This window comes from Podarcis filfolensis, assembly GCF_964270895.1.
Source record: "Podarcis filfolensis genome assembly, chromosome: 1".
Classification (NCBI taxonomy): domain Eukaryota; kingdom Metazoa; phylum Chordata; class Lepidosauria; order Squamata; family Lacertidae; genus Podarcis; species Podarcis filfolensis.
In genome coordinates, this window is record NC_139604.1 from 7968931 (window position 1) to 7983118 (window position 14188).

The following is a 14188-nucleotide window of genomic DNA, read 5'->3' on the forward strand; positions in this document are numbered from 1 at the left end:
GATGAACCCTTGGTCGAAAATTAACCACTTAACCTTTTGGAGGAAAATTAACTCATTGCGAATTGCTGCGAAAAACAGTCCAGCATCATTTCACAATTTCTGAGATCCACACATTCATTACTTGATGGCTGCACCATTAAGCAACTTATGTGAATGCAGATAGAATACCGCAGAAAGAACTTTGGTATCACTAGACACAACACTCCTCAGTAGATCATTTCGTACATCTAGCTGCCAGCCATCATATGTAGAGCAATTCAGCATGGAGAAAGTAGATAAAAGGTAAAGGGACCCCTGACCATTAGGTCCAGTCGTGACCGACTCTGGGGTTGCGGCGCTCATCTCGCTTTACTGGCCGAGGGAGTCGGCATACAGCTTCCGGGTCATGTGGCCAGCATGACTAAGCCGCTTCTGGAAAACCAGAGCAGCACACGGAAACGCCGTTTACCTTCCCACCAGAGTGGTACCTATTTATCTACTTGCACTTTGAGGTGCTTTCGAACTGCTTGGTTGGCAGGAGCAGGGACCGAGCAATGGGAGCTCACCCCGTCGCGGGGATTCGGACCACCGACCTTCTGATCGGCAAGTCCTAGGCTCTGTGGTTTAACCCACAGCGCCACCCACCACCCTTACTATACACTCACACTGTACCTGAATTTCAAAGCTCCATTACTAGAACAGTCAGATGAGACAAGGCCACGTATGTGGGATATAGAGTATTTGGAACTGGGGAGGCACCTGTGGCATTAAGGAAGGGGGAAAGGGGGCGAAAGAATATCTAAGGGCAGCCACAGGGATTGCAACTAACCTTAAATACAGATGTACACATATCACAAAAAGATATCATATGGTCACTAAACAAGAGAGAGGATGTGTTTCTTTCTCCCCTAAAATGATTGATTTTGACTTTTGGGGCATCCCAAATGCTTTGATGGGCAGACACTTATTCTTTGGGGAAGACAAGGGGAATCTGTACACAGCTGCGGATCTGGTTCACTGTGCTTCTGAGCTTCAGAATATACTTTGGAGAGGTGAGTACAGAACAGGCAGCAGGTATTACCTGCTCTTGTGTAATTTTAAGTATTAAATTGGTGGGTCTCTCGAGTGACTGGAGGAATCTAATGAAAGCCTTGTGGCCAAATAAACAAGACCGGCCGCAGAGCTAATTGCCAAAGCAGCTTGCCTCAACCAAGCCATTCCAGTAATTCATATTTTTTTGACACAGCAAACGGAAAGATAGTGATCGGCACCAAAGGGAAGTAGGTACCTGAATTGAGGGGATGTGGGAGATTATTACTTTTTTAAAAAACCTACCTGACACCGAACCATTTGAAGAAAGAATTTTTGCAGCAAGTTTCTGATCAATACCTCTGGGATCAGTAGCACATTTTAGCCCTCGGCTGACTCTTTGGTTTTAAAAAGTATCTGTTCTTAGTAAAGAGATAGCAAAAGCTTCCACTGAACTGGCACCCAGTGTTCAAAAGGGTGATCCTAGGAACTGAGGGCAAACCAGTCTCAGATTTTCTGCCTGCTTCTGCAAGCTACAGCTTCATATGGAGACTGATGGGAGCATCTGGACCAGGGGCCAGCAAACTTTTTCATCGGGGGCCGGTCCACTGTCCCTCACACCTTGTGGGGGGCCGGACTATATTTTGAAAAATATAAATACCCTGCAAGCTGGTCCCGCAGCTGCCTCTGGAGCCGGGGGAGGAATGCACTCTGCACGCGCTCAGGAGTGCGTCTTGGTGCCGCCCGCTCACCAGCATTGTTCACGAGCAGCAGCTGCTCCATTGACCCGTCCCCGCGGAGCTCCCAGGCGGCATGCACCATGTGCTGCGGCCCGTCGTCCAAGGCCAGGTTAGTGGACAGGCGGCACACAGATCACCCTCCAGCTGCTCCAGCGTGGCCGCCGAGCGCACCACCAGCAGCAGCACCGAGCCGGGCATCAGCAGGCGTGCCAAGCTCCGGCTGAAGCCCCGCAACGCGCCCATCATGATGCCTATGGCGCAGCCCAGACTTGCTGCCCACCCGCCGGACTCTCCTTCCATAGCCGCACCGGCTTTACCTCAGTGCGCGGGCGGCGAGTCTTCAGATTGGCTGCAGGAACTTCCTGCAGCCAATCGGAAGTTGCGTCAGCGTCGCCGCCCGCCCAGAAGCATCTGCAGCTTTGGATTGGCTGCAGGAGCTTCCTGCAGCCAATCCGAAGCCGTGCAGCGTCGCGGAAGTCTGTCCCCGCGCAGCAAGGCGTCTGCTGCTTCTTTTCAAAGAAACGCTGTGCCGCGCTGGTTTAGATCAGCGAGGACTGACCGAGTGGGTGGCAGGGTCAGTGGTCTGGATTTACGAGCTTGCTGGGCCGCATCTGGCCCCCGGGCCGTAGTTTGCCGACCCCTGATCTGGACAAAGCACTTTCTTAAAGATATGGTAGATCGACTGGCTGACCCTTATGAAATATGAGTGGCTTGACTTTAGCTTGTGCAACGTAACAGAAGTGTTTGATCGGTGGGCTCAGTGTCTGTTCTGGCCAGGTAAAGTCTTTGGGGGGGCCCTAAACGGCCTCGGTCCAGTATACCTGAAGGAGCGTCTCCACCCCCATCATTCTGCCCGGACGCTGAGGTCCAGTGCCGAGGGCCTTCTGGCGGTTCCCTCATTGCAAGAAGCAAAGCTACAGGGAACCAGGCAGAGGGCCTTCTCGGTAGTGGCGCCCACCCTGTGGAACGCCCTTCCAGCAGATGTCAAAGAAATAAACAACTACCTGACATTCAGAAGACATCTTAAGGCAGCCCTGTTCAGGGAAGTTTTTAACGTGTGATATTTTACTGTATTTTTGGTTTTTATGGAAGCCGCCCAGAGTGACTGGGGAGGCCCAGCCAGATGGGCGGGGTATAAATAATAAATTATTATTATTATTATTATTATTATTATTATTATTATTATTATTTACACAGGACTCTAAAGCTGTTTTTGAACTGCTGCTCTACAATTTACACACATTTTTTAATTGTTCGGACAGAAGGAGGAAGAAGTGTACCCTCCAGCCGATGCTAATATTACAGAGAGAAGGTCCAAGGATCCACCGTTCCTCAACTCCTTCCTCTGATCTTCAAAATGAGGACAACAGATCCATAACTCATGGATTCTGGCTGAAATCCCTGAATGGTTTTAATGATCTTACAAAACAATAAATACACAACAAGGCCAACTTAAGCTGGTGCTTTAAAAGTTATACCTTTTCTGTCTGTGTTATACCTTTTCTGCCTTCTTAACCTGCAGTAGCCTTCCTTGGATAAAGATGGATCAGTCATCAATAAATGTGATATTTATACCAGGTGGGCATCTTGCCTCACAGGGAAAACCTTCTCAATTCAGTTACCTGTTAATTTACTTGCCAAGTCATCACCATTTTATTTTCTAAATAAAAATCCATCTATCAGGGAAATCAATGAAGACTTACAGCACTGCAAGTCGGCACAAAATCAAGCCCTTAATCTAATTTAGGGGAGCCAGTAAGATGATCAGGCCCATCGCTTCAATCACTTTTAATTAAGCTTGCTTTCTCTGAACGGCAACTGCAGCTCCCACTAAGTTTAGCTGTGGTCCTTCTGTTACCGTAACTTATTTGTTTTTGGGGGACAGGGGGCGGGCTGGTGTGGAGGACTCCCTGGTCCTGAATAGGGTAACTGTGCCCCTGAAGGACCAGGTGCGCAGCCTGGGAGTCATTTTGGACTCACAGCTGTCCATGGAGGCGCAGGTCAATTCTGTGTCCAGGGCAGCTGTCTACCAACTCCACCTGGTACGCAGGCTGAGACCCTACCTGCCCGCGGACTGTCTCGCCAGAGTGGTGCATGCTCTGGTTATCTCCCGCTTGGACTACTGCAATGCGCTCCACGTGGGGCTACCTTTGAAGGTGACTCGGAAACTACAACTAATCCAGAATGCGGCAGCTAGACTGGTGACTGGGGGCGGCCGCCGAGACCACATAACACCGGTCTTGAAAGACCTACATTGGCTCCCAGTACGTTTCCGAGCACAATTCAAAGTGCTGGTGTTGACCTTTAAAGCCCTAAACGGCCTCGGCCCAGTATACCTGAAGGAGCGTCTCCACCCCCATCGTTCTGCCCGGATGCTGAGGTCCAGCGCCGAGGGCCTTCTGGCGGTTCCCTCATTGCGAGAAGCAAAGCTACAGGGAACCAGGCAGAGGGCCTTCTCGGTAGTGGCGCCTGCCCTGTGGAACGCCCTCCCATCGGATGTCAAAGCGATAAATAACTACCTGACATTCAGAAGACATCTTAAGGCAGCCCTGTTCAGGGGAGTTTTTAATCTGTGATATTTTAGTGTATTTTTGGTTTTCTATGGAAGCCGCCCAGAGTGGCTGGGGAAACCCAGCCAGATGGGCGGGGTACAAATAATAAATTATTATTATTATTATTATTTTTTCAATACCTGAAAGACCAGGCTAACATCCCTTGTTGTGTGATGTTCACACTAAATGCAAACTGTCCTCCCTCTGCGAGGGTAAGTGGGAAGGACTGGGATGAGATGCAAAACCAGCTGGGATAAGACAGTTATTAATAGCATGTGTGTTGATCACCTGGAAGAGGATATGTTCCCAAAACCAGAAGGCATGGAAGAACATGGGCAGGACACACTAAAGAATGCCATGGGTCCCATATAGCTACAGAGAGCTCTGTGCCTGGTTGTTTTTTTTTACTGTCGTCCCTGGTTGTAAAACATCTAATTACCTAATGCAGAGGAAGAACTTCAGCTCTGCAATGTACTTTACAGTAATGGCTAGGAATGGGAGCCAGAAAGTCCTTGGCTCAAATATTGATTCAGCCATGAACTAGATGGCATTAGGAAAGCCACTCTCTCCCTACGCCCTTACCAAACTCCTTGCACCCCATGCTGTGCAATGCAACTTGAAGATAAGATCTACCTTATAAAATTATTATAAACAATATTGCAATGATGCATACAAACCCCTCTAAGTACGCTATAAATGCCAATTCTAATAATGCTGTTGCTATTACTACTACTACTACATAGCTTTGGGAGAAGAAAAGGCCAAGGGGTAAGGTAAAGGTAAATGGACCCCTGACCATCAGGTCCAGTCGTGGCCGACTCTGGGGTTGCGGCACTCATCTCGCTTTATTGGCCGAGGGAGCCAGGGTACAGCTTCCGGGTCATGTGGCCAGCATGACTAAGCCGCTTCTGGTGAACCAGAGCAGCGCACGGAAACGCCGTTTACCTTCCCGCCAGAGTGGTACCTATTTATCTACTTATACTTTGACGTGCTTTCGAACTGCTAGGTTGGCAGGAGCAGGGACCAAGCAACGGGAGCTCACCCCGTTGCGGGGATTCGAACCGCCGACCTTCTGATGAGTAAGTCCTAGGCTCTGTGGTTTAACCCACAACACCACCCGCATCCCGCTAAGGAGTAAACCCTCCACAAATCCAGAGTGGAGTCCCCAAGATGGTTGGATGGCGCCTTGTATGCCTCCTTCCGGCAACTCCTGCAGCCAAGCTGGTGCCAAATGTATTGCTCTGTTTTCCTTTGGAGTTGGACCATGTCAGTGAGGCTGAGAAGGTGGTCTTGTCATCTGGGAAGCCCAGGACCTCCATACACACCGCCCAGGCTTGTGCCCCAGGGAGGTCACTTGGTTGCTGCTAACGCAGCGGTTTGACTTCACCCCTGAAGGCGCACTCCATTGCCTCTCGAGGCAGACAGATGCCAACACCAACATAGCAAGCTGGCACATCCATCTAACTCAGTACTGTTGCCACAGATTGGCAGCAGCAACCCAGGATTCCTGTCCTGCCCTACTTGCAAATTCCAAGGATTGAACCCAAGGCCATACAAAGCCTGTTCTACCACTGAAACTAATCCCCCAAATGATGATACTAATAATACCACTACTGTACCACTCTTTGAGGTCACACTCCATTTCCCACAAAATTCTGCCTAACCACTAAATGGTTATACAATTTAACTCCCAATATCCTCCTTGATTGGCTGCTGTTGCTTCTTCTTCTTCTTCTTCTTCTTCTTCTTCTTCTTCTTCTTCTTCTTCTTCTTCTTCTGTTTATTGAATTTATATACCACATAGAGGTCTTCTACTTCACAAGGACAATTGTGGACTTTGAGAGACCAACTTTGATTTCACTAGGCACTCTTTCATTACAACTAAGAGTGGAATCTGTTTGTCTATGGAAAGCATGTGAAAATCCGTAGGGAGAAAATGTTTGCAATCCCTCCTGGTGGCGTGAGGACTGAAGGTTGCATATTCTATTGCCTTGGATAACAGCTGGAGCTCTGATAGGGTGTTGGGGGTGGGAGGGAGGGAGACGGGGGTGGGTTGGGGGCGGATATAAATGTATGAATGACCTGCCTGGCTCCCTTTTCACCAACAGGGGTCCCAGAATTTGTAACAGGAGCTTTCAGGAGGATGGCATGGAGATAATCTGTGAAGCTGGAGGTACAAGGAACGGGGGGCTAAAAAAGGAAACATGAAGCTGCCTGAAAGACTATCTTGGAAAAAATGGAATGGAAGCAGCGTGTGTCTCGAGGAGTCAACCCCAATGTCAAAGGAGAGCTGGAGATGGACACGTACGCCATGAAATGGAAACCAAAGGACATAGGTAGGCTGAAAGCTCCCTTCTGTAAACTTTACCAGTCAAATGACAATTGTGGCACAAATTTCCCCTTCTCCATCTCTCCACACCTCATCTGCATTTGGTATGAGCTGCCAACTCTCCCTTTTATTTCTTTTAAATCAGAAACTTGTTTTGTATCGCTGGCTGTGAAGAATCCAGAGCGCTGTCTGAGTGCCTCTTAGAAGCGGACCATGTGCCTACAGAGTTTGTTGTTGTTGTTGTTGTTGTTGTTTAGTCGTTTAGTCGTGTCTAACTCTTCGTGACCCCATGGACCAGAGCACGCCAGGCACTCCTGTCTTCCACTGCCTCCCACAGTTTGGTCAGACTCATGCTAGTAGCTTCGAGAACACTGTCCAAGCATCTCGTCCTCTGTTGTCCCCTTCTCCTTGTGCCCTCCATCTTTCCCAACATCAGGGTCTTTTCCAGGGAGTCTTCTCTTCTCATGAGGTGGCCAAAGTATTGGAGCCTCAGCTTCACGATTTGTCCTTCCAGTGAGCACTCAGGGCTGATTTCCTTAAGAATGGAGAGGTTTGATCTTCTTGCAGTCCATGGGACTCTCAAGAGTCTCCTGCAGCACCATAATTCAAAAGCATCAATTATTCGGCGATCAGCCTTCTTTATGGTCCAGCTCTCACTTCCATACATCACTACTGGGAAAACCATAGCTTTTACTATACAGACCTTTGTTGGTAAGGTGATGTTTCTACTTTTTAACAGAGTTAAAGAAGAGTTTAGAAGAGCTCTAACCTGCAACTGCAGGACCTTTGGCACTTAATAGAAAGAGGACCTTTAACACTTCAGAACCACAGCATCTGGCCTGGGCATGGACTGAAAACAGCTGCTGTCCTTTGCCCAATGGCTTAGCAGGGAAGTAGGGAGAGAGGGGGAAGTGGGGGTTACAAGATTTCAAGAACTCACCAACCAGAAAGAACTTTTTCATCCTTTCTTGCCTGGGGCCTGATGCTGGTTTTATAGGCATGGAAGGGGGTGACCAGAAAAGCCTCTGAAATATGTGAGAGTGTGAACTAGACAATATCACTATTCTTCTTCCAGCTAGCATAGTACAAGAGGTTCTTTTTATAACTAGAAACCTGAGGGAGCAGAAAGGCACATTGCCTTTCTATAAAAAATCTGCAAAAATGATCTAATAGTTGCAATGTAAATAGGAAAGCCTTCTGCCTACCGTTTCTTAAAACGAACGCCCTTGCATCTTGGCACCTTGCACCCTCCAAGCAAAATATGATGTGCGCAGCCCACAGCATCATGTTATTACAACATGAAGGGACCCGGGTGGCGCTGTGGTCTAAACCTCTTGGGCTTGCTGATTGGAAGGTCAGCGGTTTGAATTCCCACAACAGAGTGAGCTCCTGTTGTTCTGTCCCAGCTCCTGACAACCTAGCAACCCACCACATGGTCTGAGGGACGGTGGACCGGCCCACGGCTGAAAAAGGTTGTAGGGCATCTGGCGAGTGGGGCCTGACGTGGGCAGGAGATCCCATCTCTTCCCTTTTCTGCTGGCCATTTCCCCCTCTCCTTTCCCCCTCCTTGCCACCCACATGAAATTAGGCTGAGGGTCGCAGCCTTTGGGTCTGCAGGTTGTCCACCAAAAGGAACATGCATCAGGGGTGTGAAGACTCATAATTTGATGGTGCTGGCGTGACCCATTATGACGTGTCCCTTGCCAGAGGGAGGCTGTTCTGATGCAAATCTAATACATTCCCATTCTTGTGATACCGCTCTGAGACTCTTAAACAGGGATCAGCAAACTTTCTATTCATGTAAAAAGCACACTGATTCCCAGACCATCCGCGGGCCGGATGGAGAAAGTGATTGGGCTGCATCCAGCACACAGGCCTTAGGTTGCCAACCCGTGCCCTACAACCACCCAAAGCAAGTGGCCCAATAAATTGCTCCAGAAAAAATGCCACAAAAAATGGTAGACCATATTGTGAGAAAATTCCACAAAGATTTGGCCTGGTGGTGGGAAGTGATGAGAAAAAGAAAAATCTCAGAAGTTGTTTCAGAAAACTATCTTCTGGGAAATTTTACACTGGATATAGCAGACGTTTTAAAAAATAAAAATGGAATAGAATTGAATGGATGAGTAGCAGTGTGGCTAGTGTCTCCCCCAGCATAGATCCCATGCACTGCAATGTGCTGGAAAGGGTTATGGTGTATCACTCAAAGGCTGAGATGCATAAGGAGAACCTTCTAACTAAGCATACAGAATAATAATAATCTGTACCAGAGTAATCTAAAGCAAATTGCTTCTTTACCCAACATATGCAGACATAAATGCTTACAGGGGTGGGGAGAGGGAAAATAATTAATTATAAAAAGTGTCCGGGGAGAGGAAATGGATTGAAAAATTGACTCTGAGTTATAAAAATAAGTAATTTTGGCGAACTGGCAGGAGGCTTATTATATTAAATAAACATTATTACAGCGAATGAGTTGGGGAGGGTTATGAAGTCTTGGGGTTGGCAGTAAGCGTTCTCTCCTGTTGCCTGAGGCCCCAGTCATCCTCAGATATTAATCTTCTAAAGTACTCTAAATGCTGAAGAGATAAACACTTGAAATATGAAAATGGTTCTCCGACCCCCTACCCCCACAGCCATAGACACAGTGACCCTGTGTCAACCCGAGATATTTGCTAGATGCCCAGACATCCTGCGCTTCTCTCTAAACCAGGTTATTCTGTAAGTGATACGGTGGCTTCGAGGCTTAGCAGCAGCAGCAGCAACAACCACAACAGAGAAAAACGTGCACAAGAGTCAAGGCCAAGCCAGGAATGCGTGTGTTTTGTTACACACATACTCATCGGTTTTGCTATCAAGAGGGTGGGGACGGGGGACTATGAAGCAGGGGTGGAATAATACTTTTACCACCAAATAAACTGTGCAAAGGACACACACCGACCTCCCCACACTCTGGTACTTAAAACCCCTCTCCAAGCCGAGCTCTGAAACTACTGGGTTGGGGGTCTTTAAGAAGCAGGGCATGGAGGATTGGGGGGGGGGGAGCAAATTTCACTCCTTTCCACTGCACACACTTCATTTAGTGTTAAAAGCAGTACACACACCCCCCCCCCACAAGCATATATGGTTTCACCCTTCATGAAGTTTGTAAGGGACCCATCTCCATGTGACATTTTGAAGCATACAGAGCAGTAAGCATTTTTGTTGTTGTTTAGTCGTTCAGTCGAGTCTAACTCTTTGTGACCCCCTGGACCAGAGCAGGCCAGGCACTCCTGTCTTCCACTGCCTCCCGCAGTTTGGTCAAACTCATGCTGGTAGCTTCAAGAACACTGTCCAACCATCTCGCCCTCTGCTGTCCCCTTCTCCTTATGCCCTCCATCTTTCCCAACATCAGGGTCTTTTCCAGGGAGTCTTCTCTTCTCATGAGGTGGCCAAAGTATTGGAGCCTCAGCTTCAGGATCTGTCCTTCCAGTGAGCACTCAGGGCTGATTTCCTTAAGAATGGAGAGGTTTGATCTTCTTGCAGTCCATGGGGCTCTCAAGAGTCTCCTCCAACACCATAATTCAAAAGCATCTATTATTTGGCGATCAGCCTTCTTTATGGTCCAGCTCTCACTTCCATACATCATTACTGGGAAAACCATAGCTTTATAGCGGCATATATAAAAACACACATGGACATAAAGCCATGTTGCGCAAATTGGTTCTTTGTATAAATCTTTTCATAGAAAAGACATAGGTGGCAACTGTCCCCAAATCCCAATTATTCAGTTTTCTCTACCAATGTATTGGATGGGTGATAATTTTGTATGACATATTTTGACATGCATGAGCCTTAGAAACCTCTCCGGGAAAAGGTTAAGTTGGAAAGGACTGGAACAGAAGTCTGTATAGAGTTCTCTCCCCTCCCCCCCTTGCCCAAGGCTCTGATATTTCAATTCAACACATTCAATTCTGCCCTCCCCCCAAGATCTCCAGAACCAGATCGCAGATTCACCTGGAAAGTCGATCACCCAGAAGCAGTGGGGATTTAGTTAGAAAACAAATCTTTCCTTCAACCACCGTGAAAGGGAATTCTGTGCTCAGTGGCATGTCAAGCTGTGTTCCAGTTAGAAGTTACTCGATGAGAAGGTCAGACAAGCTTTCCTGAGAAATATCTTCCCACCGCTGCAGGAGAACGTAATAGGGGGTTTCGGGCACATTCACGAGGGGAGAAGATGAGAGGCCCAACAGTCCAAGGCCAGTCCCCCAGAACCGTCAAAACCTTCTTCGAATGCACTGGGGTTCTTTGGCAGATACTTAAGAACTTGTGCACCAGAAATGTCGCATGAAAAGTGTTCCTTGAAAACAGAAAGTTTGAAATGCACTGCTGCAAACAAAACAGCCTAACCAGCCAGAAGTCAAATTAATCAGAAGCGCTCTCCTTTATATACAAAACACACGTTCCCTTATTTCTGATCCGCCAAGCAGGAGGCGTTTGCTATCCTCCCTTTCAAAAACCAGTCTTGTTATCTCCCACCAACAAATAGCAATCAAGAAGACACATCAGTCTGGTTTTGAAAAATGCTGCCTTTTTAGTCAAGAAAGATCCACTGGAAAACTGAGGGGAATGAATTGGGTTCATCAAATTCCCACGCTCATCCCATACAGATGTTACAATGATCAGTACTAGGGTGCGCAGGCAGCTGGCGGGTGTGTGTGTGTGTGTGTGTGTGAAATTAAGCAGTGTGAAGGATTTCCCTAAACAGCAGGCCCACTCCTAGTATCCTTGGATCTGTGGTGTAAAATCTTAATGCATGTTTATGGAAACTAAGCAAGTCCAGGCAAGCATTTATTTGAAGCTAGCAAACCTCTCCTGTTCTTTCGCAGTCCCATTCTGGAAGTTTGCGGAACACAGAATCATAGAGTTGGAAGAGACCACAAGGGCCATCGAGTCCAACCCCCTGCCAAGCAGGAAACACCATCAGAGCACTCCTGACATATGGTTGTCAAGCCTCTGCTTAAAGACCTCCAAAGAAGGAGACTCCACCACACTCCTTGGCAGCAAATTCCACTGTCGAACAACTCTTACTGTCAGGAAGTTCTTCCTAATGTTTAGGTGGAATCTTCTTTCTTGTAGTTTGGATCCATTGCTCCGTGTCCGCTTCTCTGGAGCAGCAGAAAACAACCTTTCTCCCTCCTCTATGTGACATCCTTTTATATATTTGAACATGGCTATCATATCACCCCTTAACCTCCTCTTCTCCAGGCTAAACATGCCCAGCTCCCTTAGCCGTTCCTCATAAGGCATCGTTTCCAGGCCTTTGACCATTTTGGTTGCCCTCCTCTGGACACGTTCCAGTTTGTCAGTGTCCTGACAACAGGACACTGGGAGGGGAGCATCCGTCTAGTCTAGCGCAACAGGGGAGCATCTAGTCTAGCGCAAGAAATGGCACCTCTTGGCAAACCTGGATTCTCCTCATTGCGCTAGAACTCATATTGCAACGGCCTTACTACAAACAACAACCCAGTACTTCAGTTCTTTTGCCCATGAGCCCCGTGCCTCTGTCTTAGAAAAAGCATAACATCTAATGCTAATTTCAGGAGTTTAGTCCTCACCCCCCTTACAGGCCCATGTTGAATTCCAGGCTTAGGGATAAATGCACAATCACATAGCGGAAAAGCTGCCCGGTTCCAATTTAGCAACTATAGCTGGAGAGAAGATACCAAAGGAGTTTAAATAACCGTGCCACTCCTGTGGCCTGAGTTAGAAAGTACGGGCCAGAGTTGCAAACTCCTCTAAATATTGGGAAATTCAGAGTGAGATATTCCAGCTCAAAGCTTTTCCAGAGCCATTTCAACAGAAAAGGCAGATAGTTCGTTTTCTTTAGTTAGGAGAATACCACCATTCAACATGAAAGGTCGGGAAAGACTGCATATTATATTAAATTGAATACTGCTTGATGACAAAAGCACCATGTATGTGGACAGCTCACATATATCACCGTCATCTCTTTGACATGCAATGACTTAACTTGCAGCAAATTTGCCCATGTGTCAGTATTCACTAATGTGATTTCCTGGGAGGGCTGTACTATGCATTTCCCCCCCCCCAAACATATAAAACTGAATGACAATCTCTGTCTGAAAGCAGTGTGGCATCTCTTCAACCGCATAATAACTCAGAATCCCTATTCATAGAATTTTAAAGGTATGTCATATTTCAGGAACTTACTACTTTGTTCCATAGTTCGTGCGTCATACATTTCTTCCTTTTGGGATTACGTGAATTGGCTTACCCGGATAGGCCCCAATGCCTGGTCCTGAATGGCCAGTCCAGGTGTTTCTCGAATGAGAAATCCATGTAAATCCTGTAGATGTGTCGTGAGTCCAACCGCAAATATCTCCAGGAAGATCAAAGTTGCAGTTGAATCCCACAGGGATCTGGAAATCTGGTAACAAGAACAGAACAACATAAAAACAGGATTAAAGGAAGGCCAGTCACAGAGAAATGCTATTTAATAACTAACATAGTTGGCAAACCATAAATAGCTGAGGAAGTATGAAGTCTCTGCCATGTGTGTTTGCATGCTCTCTCTCTCATGATACTTTTAACATGTCTCATGTTTCAGCAGCTTTGGGAATCAGTCTTCTGTTCCAAATCATCAAAATGTACATGCCCACATCCCTCAGCTAAGTAAATATAAGAAAAAGCACCAAATGTTTCCATTCTCTTCTTATCCTCCAGAAAACCATACCCTTCAAAATGTCAAGGCTGTTCTCCAGCTGCCCTCCACCACTCTATTGTGAAGTAAAGAGAGAGAGAGAGAGAGAGAGAGAGAGAGAGAGAGAGAGAGAGAAGAAAGGAACAGCAATAAGTCTCAGTATTTCTGATTACTGAATAATGATCAAAACACTAAGATTCTAGCCCAAGATGGTGACCTGAACAGTAGCAATTTTTGGAGCTCTAGAATCCTTCTTGCTTCCTCGGTACCGGATCCTTTCTTGGGGGCGAATGTTCAGTCATTTTCTACTCATTTGATTTCAGAACTGTCTTTGCTGTTTCTGTTTCTGCGTTCTGGTCTTCTTAGTCCACAAATCAAGTACGCAGAGCAGGACTAAGCTAGTCAGACTGTGAAGAGGGCTATGCATTCAGAGACCTTGCAAGATGATGCAGTGGCACTTTTGCAAACTATTGCTGATTAAGGTGTCTGCGTCAAATCTGCAGGACTTGGTGAACAGGTTAAACAACTGATATGGTGGAGAGGACATGGGGGCCAGTAAAACGGAGGCCACAAAAAAACCTACAGGCACATAACACTGCTCTCAAGCCAAGTATTAGGAACAATTTCAGAACTTGGGGGTTCAGGAGCAAGGAGAAGAAGGGAACTCTAGCAATCTTCTCTGTGAGCTCCTGATATCGCTGAATGATTCGCCTGAGGGCCTTTATAGTGAAGATTATCAGGTTCCGCACTAAAGAAGATCGCTTAAAGTGTGCAATGGGTAAGGATAAACCGAGCACTGGCAGAATCCTGACCTCTCCAGAATACGTGAAAGAGTTGGCTGAAGCCCAACATATGA

The 14188-nt window shown here is 47.0% G+C and overlaps 1 protein-coding gene across 2 annotated transcripts in view; it reads right to left on the bottom strand.

The window, feature by feature from the left end:
- The window catches only part of NRP2 (neuropilin 2), a 233396-nt gene that overhangs the window by 77672 nt on the left and 141536 nt on the right, over positions 1-14188 (bottom strand). For both annotated transcript variants that reach the window (XM_083628026.1, XM_083628027.1), the window contains exon 12: positions 12907-13059. In XM_083628026.1, the coding sequence (XP_083484152.1) occupies positions 12907-13059 (153 nt within the window). The remainder of the gene's footprint in view (positions 1-12906; positions 13060-14188) is intronic.